Source organism: Pagrus pagrus, assembly GCF_965226575.1.
Source record: "Pagrus pagrus genome assembly, chromosome: 7".
Lineage (NCBI taxonomy): Eukaryota > Metazoa > Chordata > Actinopteri > Spariformes > Sparidae > Pagrus > Pagrus pagrus.
In genome coordinates this window covers 18,474,435-18,483,999 of record NC_140191.1, presented here as the reverse complement: position 1 = coordinate 18,483,999, position 9,565 = coordinate 18,474,435, and the positions used below count along the sequence as shown (strand labels likewise).

At 40.8% G+C, this 9,565-nt stretch overlaps 1 protein-coding gene across 1 annotated transcript; it reads left to right on the top strand.

The window, feature by feature from the left end:
- The first annotated feature begins 914 nt into the window (after positions 1-914).
- Positions 915-8,568, top strand: paqr7b (progestin and adipoQ receptor family member VII, b). Its single transcript, XM_084356930.1, has 2 exons — positions 915-1,073; positions 4,421-8,568. Exon 2 carries the CDS (start codon positions 4,427-4,429, stop codon positions 5,483-5,485), a length of 1,059 nt encoding a protein of 352 aa, XP_084213056.1. The 5' UTR covers positions 915-1,073; positions 4,421-4,426; the 3' UTR covers positions 5,486-8,568.
- Positions 8,569-9,565: the final 997 nt, after the last annotated feature.

Here is a 9,565-nt window from a genome sequence, read left to right as displayed (position 1 = left end):
AAAATTAAAAATGTTGCATCCACAACAGTCAACATTTGTTGAATTATAACTTTTTTCTTTTTGTTTTCATGTAGCTGCGAATAGACACACCGTGATACATGCATGTGAGGTCTGTGCAAAGTTGGGAGCTGGAATATGGCATGTAAAAATGTGAGAGCCCAGAATAACAAATCTAGTAATGACATTATTATAAAGTAAACTCCTGTGCGATTATTGTGGAAGGATTAGGGAATATCACGATATAGCATTCTAACCTCTCATGATTAATGACTAGAAACAGAAGTGGAGTAAAATAAACAATAATGTGTAGAAAAATGTCATGGACATTTTAAACTTTTATTTAAAAGGTGCAACATGTAAGAGTTTTTAGTTTAAAACATTCAAAAATGAATGAACATGAACAGACTGTGAAGAAAAACCACTTTTGTCATAATGTCAAAGATGTCTATGATGTATTGTGTTAAAGTAGTGAAGTTAGCATGCTAACCAGCTAGCCTCGGGCCTGAAAACCTATGACTCCCAGGTGTCATTTTTCTGTAAAGGCTACAAACAGAAAAATGGACGTTTGCATAGAATGACCCAGAAGTATTAAGTAACAGAAATACAGTATTTGAGTAAATGCACTGACTAGAACCATTTGATAACTTTATTCCTTATCAGCACCTCCAAGTCATAGAGACATTTGAAGCGGCCTGATAAATATGAGGTCGAGCAGCAGCTTCTTATCACAGACGCCTCACCACAGTGTCATACTTTCAGATGACAGTGGAAGAATTTCCGTGCAGAGTGGGCGGGCTGACGGGCCAGTCGGCGGCCCGTCATTGGTCAAAGCGACTTGCGCCGTCACATGCGAGAGCGGCGCCGTGTTCGCTGATTGGCTAGAGGACCCGCCCGTCACAGCACCCTGTATCCTGGCAGCAGCTCCGCCGTGAGAGCCGCCTGGCGCTGCTCCCGTCACGGTTATCCTTCCACCGCTCACCCCTTCAAACAATGTTATCTCTATTCTGTGCGGCTCTAAACATCCTTCATCGACCGATCTTCTGAAGACCTTGGATTGATTCGACCATCTACAGGTTTGTCCATTTATTTATTAATTTCATCTCGAAGATTCATGCCATTTTTTTTCCCCTTCCCCCGTTGAAACGTTATAGTGGCATAGCGTGAAATACGTTCAGATGCGCCTCTTGTCATTTTTTTCCATGAATGTGCAGCGGTGTTTAGTGAATCCAAAACGAAACACCTCGCAGGAGAGTGATGCTCATGGGGAATTGAAGCAATAAAGCCTCGAGGCTCGAGGGAAGGGCGCATGCAAATTGATTTCGGACACAGGATCTCAAATTTTAACTGCCATGTCGATCAGGTGCAGATTTGCTTGTGGGAATTCACCGCAACAGGCCCCGCACAGGCCCGTGTTACATATATACGTTTTTAAAAAAAAGCCCGTCCCGATTATAGTCGAGCATTTTTCTTTTACCTATAAATATTTTAAATGATCGCAACCCCTGCTGGAAACCGAGGGTGTGGACATCGGATGGGGTTATGTTACGTAATCCCTTCCCATTCATCACTCCACGCCTTTCCTCCTGAACCTCGGCCTGTGTTCATCCCACACAGCCTGGACTGTGTGGAGCTGCCGTCTCTGCTCTGCCTTCCCCTCATCACTAGGAAGTACCAGCCCAGGAAAGATCTGGAGTGAGGACATCACACCAGTGTTTCACTGGCTGTAACCCTGGTCTCAGTACACATCTGTAGAGGGCACTCTATTAATGATAGGCCTGAAGATAAAATCACTACAGTGTGCACAGTTCAGTACTATATTTAATAAGTGAGCCATATTGACCCTAATTCTCTTGAATATGTTCTTAGGTGAGTGCTAATTATGCCAGATTTGACTAGAGAACCAATCAAGCATCTTAAACAGGTAGAGATGCACAACGCTAGTTACATGCACTGGTCAGGTCTGAGCCATTTTCCAGTGTTGTGTTTGCATCTCTAAGTGGAAGTGGCTTTGAAAGCAGAAGTCACACCTTTTGTCAACTCTATTGGCTGTTACCGTTTAGTGAGTAACAGATAATGTAGTTTGAAGTGTCATCAGAGGGAAATTTGTGTCAATATCTGCCCTCTTGAAGAAGAAGAATCCTCATTGGAGAGCTGACTGACATTTATTCCTTCTGAGAATTGTTGTTTCACTCTTGTGATGAAAAACGTTGAGCTGAGGCTCAATTCTGAGGCTGTTCTGTCTATAATCATCTACTAAATAATAAATATAGAAACTTCTGATCAACTCATATCAATCTCAGGCTTAAAATAACAATTTCCGGACCAGTCCCACCCACTTCCCGTGTAAGCACGGCCCACTTGGGGTTAACACTGGGTTAACGGCCACCCATTTCAAGTACCGGATCATTTAGTTCAGATTAAACCACAAGGTTTGATTTTGCCTGTCAGAAGTTTTTAGCAAATAAAAAAAAATACTATAAATTGCTGTTTAAATGCACTTTAAATATGTAGGATCCTGACTTGTTGATTATTTTTCATTATCTGTACACCGTTGACAGAGCAAGACTTTATGCAGGAAGTCAGTAAATTAAGGGAACTTGGGATCTGAGTACTACGGATCAGTCATCAGTCAGGAGAGGGAAAATAATTCAATTGCCTCTCAGGATTTCTGTATAGTTCCATTTTACATGTTAACATTACAGTACAATAGCTGCTTTCTTTTGGCCTGTGGTCCACAATTAAGTTTCAGTTTTGGCCATCCAAGGGAAAATGTTAGGGCAAAACTGATGTAACATCCCTGAGTGTTAGGCTGCCCTAAGGATTAACTGCCTGTCAGATTATTTCATCATTAATAATTTAATTTATTTTGATGTCAAAACAACTTCCACTCTATTAAGTATTAAAAGCTATTTTTAAATCCTACCTCCCACCTCTTAAGCATATTAGACGCTGTGGGGAATATTGATTCTGTGTCGAGTTCGACACTTGTCCTGAAGTAATATCCTGTTTGCAATCACCCATACTGAGAAATGAGATAGAGCACCTCATTGGCAAAATTTATGACTACGGGGACAGCAAAGGTCAGAGCTTTATTGCACCTGAGGTCCTGAGGTTTGCAACAGGCCTTTAAAGTAACGCTTATGTTGTAGAGCTTCAGTCGTGAATCATATCACAATTATAATATTTGTCAAAATAATGTCAAAGTAACATGTTTGCAATATCAAGCAGCCACACTCGAATGCAACAATTTGAGATGAATCCATCATTAATTACCAAAACATCAGATTAATTCACTCGTTGTAATAAAAACACTTAAAGCTGCACGAATCAATAACAATGGTTCAAATGACTAATGTGAATGGGGTCGCTGCAGTGTCACAGCTCATCTCTATGAAGCCTTTCAGTCTGTTTGTTGTACTCTTTGGTTTATTGTTTGTCTTTTCTGGCCCACAACTCCTCTCTCATCAACCCCGACTCCAGCTGCATCAGGCAGCTGTTTCCAGCAGAAACCACGGCTACTGGTGAATGCTGATATTGCTCTGTATCTGCTGAATAGGTTTACATGTTTGGTAAGGTGTTAGCCATCACAGCCTAAATTGGTGATAATGGGTTAATGTTGTATTTTTGGATAAAAGGGCAAAAAAAATGCAGCTTTAGTCTAAAACATTCAAAAATGACCAGAAATTATCAACAGAATGTGAAGAGAAATATCAGTTTTGACAGTGTGTCAGAGTCATCTATGTGTTGTGTTGCACAGATACAGTATTTACTGAAGTGAGCATGCTAACAAGCTAGCCCCAGCCAATCCTTTCTCGTAATACTGTGTGACTCCAAGCTCCCAGTCTGTATTGCTAACTTCACGGCTAATTGAGCTATCCAGCTATGGGCAGCTACAGTTAGCAGTAGTTAGTGGTTACTTTGTTGTCTACTTATTTGCAATGTGAATTTGAGAGGTGGCCAATTCTTACATATCCCACCTTTAAGGAAAAATGCTAATGAAAATGTCATCAGTCATTTATCTCATTGATTATTTATTTGTCATTTAATCAGATTTTTTCATTTACTTTAATTTAGAGTTGTGACTATTAATAATTTTTATGATCAGTTAATCCGTTGATTTGGTTCCAGACAGTGACGAGTCCTGTTACAAATTTTCCAGAGCCCCAGGTGACGGCATCTAATGACCTGTTTTGTTCCAACAACGGTACCCAAAAAAAAAGTTCAATTTACAAATGTTTCAGCTTTGTAATTGACTTAAATGGATCATTGATTCTCCAAACTGTTTTGTTCATTAATCAAATGATTAATGTCCTACTTCTTTGTACACATAAGCCTGCTGACAGACCTGGAGATGGCAGTAGCTCAAAGCCAGACAGATATTGACTAACTGACTCTTTGTTTCCTCCTCTCTGGCCTCCAGTTTGCCATGGCGACGGTGGTGATGGAGCAGATCGGTCGCCTGTTCATCAACGCCCAGCAGCTGCGTCAGATCCCTCAGCTCCTGGAGTCCGCCTTCCCCACGCTGCCTTGCACCGTCAAGGTGTCCGATGTCCCCTGGGTGTTCCAGGAGCGTCACATCCTCACCGGCTACAGACAGCCGGACCAAAGCTGGCGCTACTACTTCCTCACCCTCTTCCAAAGGCACAACGAGACCCTCAATGTGTGGACCCATCTGCTGGCTGCCTTCATCATCTTGGTCAAGTGTCAGGAGATCTCGCAGACTGTCGATTTTTTGCGAGACCCTCATGCTCAGCCCCTCTTCATCGTCCTCCTGGCAGCCTTCACCTACCTCTCCTTCAGCGCTCTCGCTCATCTGCTCTCTGCCAAGTCCGAGCTCTCCTACTACACCTTCTACTTCCTCGACTACGTGGGGGTCTCTGTCTACCAGTATGGCAGCGCCCTGGCGCACTACTACTACGCCATAGAGAAAGAGTGGCATAGTAGAGTGCGAGGGCTCTTTTTACCCGCTGCAGCATTCTTGGCCTGGCTCACTTGCTTCGGCTGCTGCTATGGCAAATATGCGCGGCCTGAGATGCCCAAGTTAGCCCACAAGCTCTTCCAAGTGGTGCCCTCAGCCTTGGCTTACTGTTTAGACATAAGCCCTGTGGTTCACCGCATCTACAGCTGCTACCAGACGGGCTGCTCCGACCCAGTCGTGGTGTACCATTTATACCATGTGCTCTTTTTCTTAGTCGGCGCCTATTTCTTCTGCTGCCCTCACCCAGAGAGTTGGTTCCCTGGGTGTTGTGACTTCATCGGGCAGGGCCACCAGCTCTTTCACGTGTTCGTGGTGGTGTGCACCCTGATGCAGATCGAAGCGCTGCGAACAGACTTCACGGAGCGCCGTCCCTTCTACGAGCGTCTTCACGGCGACCTCGCACACGATGCCGTTGCACTCTTCATCTTCACTGCCTGCTGCAGCGCTCTCACAGCTTTTTGTGTGCGCCAGCGCGTACGTGCCTCTCTACACGAGAAGGAGGAGTAAGATTTGAAACGAGCGGAAAAAAAAAAAGAAAGTCTAATTTATTATACTCTGTAGTGACCGTTAATTAAAATAATGGAAATGTTTTTTGTAAATGAACGTTATAAGTTTGTGACAGTGACTTGATTATTTCTTCTCTGTGTGATCTGCCAAACTACAGTCAGCGAAAACAAGCAATTCAAGGGTTTTAATGAGTTACACCGACGAAAAAGGGAGTCTTATAATTTGTCTTATAGTACAGGTAGTATTTAAACACTGGAACGAGTCCTTGCATCTTAGGTGCACTACGCAACTTTTTTACAGGCTTATTGACAGACAGAGCTCTTGATACAAGGAATAGCAGTTTGCAAGAGCTAGCATGAGTTTTAGATGTACTTTAAAGGTGCAATATGTAAGATTTTTATTTTAAGACATCAACAAATGAACTAATATTATCAACAGAATTTGAAGAAAGAACAGTTATTGCAGAGACGCCTTTGAATTGTGTTGCCGAGATATCTTCTGAAGTTAGCGTGCTAAGTAGCTAGCCCCTAAATGCTCTGTTCCATTAGTAAACACTCCATCAGTACTCCGAGCCCCCTGTCTGGGCAGAGTCAGCCAATAGGAGCGCTAGCTGCACGGCTAACTGAGCTAACTAGCTAACAGCAGCTAAAGTTGGCAGGAGTTGTCGGTTTCTTTGGTGGTATGCTGCGCCCTATTTGTTTGAAGTGTGAATTCGACAGGTGGATAATTCTTAAATATTGCACCTTTTAAAGCCACACGTGTACATTTTTGTGAATGAACATTGGAAAATAACAAGCTTGTATTATGAGTTATGGTCAGGTGAGAACAAAAGATCATAGAGGTCCCCCAGTTTAAGAATATAAAACCTATAAAACCAAGTTGTTACTAAAAAAAGTGACATAGTGCACCTTTAACTCTGCTTGGTCGGTTTTAGTCGTAGTCCAAAGAAATTCATTTTTTCTTCACACTGCAAAAACTCTTTCTGTCAAGGTGTGCAGAAGAAAAGGTTGTTAAGATGCCTTTCAACCAAATGTAATTAGAATAATCTGACTGAAGCATTTCGAACCACGCAAGTGTTTGTTTTTACAAATTACAGCCCAATAACGATTTGTAAATTGCGGTCAGATACCAATTCCAATCCAATTAAAATCTGGTGGCCTTGATGAACCTTTCTGACAATGTTTTTTCATTCGGATCCCGCCCCCCTCTTTACGGATCAAAGCAGGGATTTCTTTGTTTTTAATTTAACAAGGCGCTAACACTGCGTCACACAAATGTTTGACCAGATTCTGCGAAAGTTGAGAACCCAATTAGAAAACCAAATATTGTAACCTCCTATTTAAAAAAAAAAAAAGGATATTTTTCGTTGGGTGATACCATTCTGTTGAATTGTGTTAAAGATGAGGCTGGCACTCAGTATTGGTTAAGAGATGAATTGAAGATTACTGATGTCTCTTTGTTGTTATGACAATGTTAATCTTTTTTTACTCAAAGGGCTGGAACTTCAGCTTTTGCCTTTTTCACATCCCATGATGTCAGTGCTTTTTGCGCCCATTGTTTTCATTGTCGGGTCGATCAGATTTGAGTCACAAAAGCCATGTCTGACTGGTGTCCTGCTTTTGGTATGTCTTTGTTTTTTGTATGATGAATATGTATGTGCCTCTGCGCATGTCTTTTGGTATATGCTGTGGATATTAAGTGTGTGAATGTCTATGAAAGCTTAGCCTTGCACTCCTTTCTTATCCTGTAAATAAGCCGTATTTCTCGAGACAGTCATTTGCATCCCATTTTCTCCCCACCTAACAGTGCACAGAACTGAATGCATCCTTTTTCCGGTGGAGTACAGCACATTTCTACTTTGCTGCATCCTTCCAGAGTGCGTGTTGTGTTCACTGTCCTCCTGCCTATCAGACTTTAATGGCCATGAATACATAATTTCACACTGCTGCACTGTTACACTGAAGACTCCTTCTGATTTCTCTTTTGTCTGATGACTTTTGTTATGAAAAACATCACACAGATATGGCTCACTGATAATGTTGCTTAGATTTTTATCTCACAGAATCTTAAATGTCAGAAATGATCTGTATTCATTATAGCGCTCTCTGTTCATGATGTTTAATGTGCCAATGAATCTGTTATTGCTTCAGTGATGGTACTACTGAGAGATGGGTTCAGAGACAGAATGTCAGAAGTGACAAGTTGGTTTTTAAATGATGTCTTGACCTGACTACAAACATGTGACTGGTGAGATTTAACCCCTAAATATGAACCTTCTAACTGTTGACTGTGGCATACTGACCTGGTCTCATCATGCACTGCCTGAATCAACACTGTATATATATACTGTAGCTGACAACACTGGCTATGTTTACATGTATGGAGGTATCTGCTGTTAATGTGGTTATTCTGGTTTTGTGATGAGTCTTGGAGTAACCTGGGTAAACCAGTGCAAGACACCTCCCTTCTTGTGCATGGTTATAAATTAGTTGGCAACGAGATTGAGGCTCTTGTGCACATGCAGTCCAACAAAAGGCTCGATTATAGGCTAATGATATGGCAGATTGGCAAATGAAGCCTATAAGTCTTTCACCAGCCCTGCGTGTGACATGAGTTTAATGTCCTGACCATCAAAAAGGACCAAAACAATTTCTAGTATTTATGTTTTGTTGCAACATGGATACTCCCAGATTATCTCAGTTGCATGCCAGTTAAACCTGACTGAGATCTGAACTGGAATACGGCCAGTCTTTTCCTACATTTGGTGTGTAAACGTAGCCTCTGATGCCACCCAAGGTTTCCCTTTATCACTTCATGAAAGCAGGGTGAGAGGGACCAGAATGTCTTCTGCCTCTAAAAAAATATGTGTGACTGACTGTACTAATATTATGTGGTATTTAAGAAAATAAAGTGTTCAAGTAACTTCAATTGCTCCTGCTTATTTTTCACAGGTTAGGGACCATATGGAAGTAAAGAAAGGTCATAATAATGTGAATGTTTTGTGCACCTGAAAATGTATTTGTGTAATTTAACCAGTGTTGAAGTTAAACTTATATCATTAAAATATTTCACTTTGGAAATCATCTGTATTATGTTCTATAAAGTCATTTGAAGTCGAATTTAATTCATTTGAGACATTTAAGGTTTCATAAATAAAGAAAATGTGATCATATTAAAAATACTATTCAAATATAAAGTTTCTCAAATTCAGTTCATCCAACCTCAAAACATGAAGTCTTTAATCCACATTAAATAGTGCTCACTCAGATACAAGCCACCTAAATACACATGATCATTTTCATCAAGCATTAATTAACGCAGAAATTAATTTCTAAAAAATGCCTGATCTCTGAATGTTAAAGAAAGTGAGATTCCTGGATTTGTCGTTTCATCTGCATCCACACCAAAAGATAATGGGGTCTATTCTGGGCTGAGAGCCATCAACCATCCAAGTACCGTGGAACAAACAAACAAAAGTGGAGCAAAAACATATTCCTCTTGTTGGAGGTTTAGACAGGTGACATTCAGACACCAAAATTCAAATATTAACCAAAAATAGTCAACTGAGCCTGAGTGGATTTGACTGGCAGCTCTGTGAGGTTGTCAATCACGTGACTCCAGAAAGAGACATTCAGGAACGTGAAAAGATGAAATTTCAAAGAGAGAAATGTAAACCACATATTTTAAGATGTTTTTTTAAAATAAAACATTTCAATGCTATAGATTCAAGTATTCTGGTGCTGGTTAGGTTTTCAATTTCTTATAAAAAAATGTAAATAATTTTGGCCTTTCTTTGCTTCCGTAGACCACAACACTTTAAAGTCTTTATGTTTCAAATTAAAGGAGCGTCTTTTCAATTTTTTCTCACATTTATTCATGTAGGTCTATGCAACAGTAGCAAATGAATTGGATGTTTAAAATATTGGTGATCCTGGTACGAAGTGCTTGTCATTGTAAATCGTACATCATAAGTTTTATACCCAGACACAAAGAATGAGTAGGCATATGTCAGGACACAACATTGATTTGTGTCTAACTGACACTGCAGAGCTATTCGGCGTTCAGACAATAAAACTGTTC

Bases quoted from the DNA above. Each gene is read 5' to 3' on its own strand.
- paqr7b (XM_084356930.1), top strand. From the start codon at position 4,427: ATGGCGACGGTGGTGATGGAGCAGATCGGTCGCCTGTTCATCAACGCC.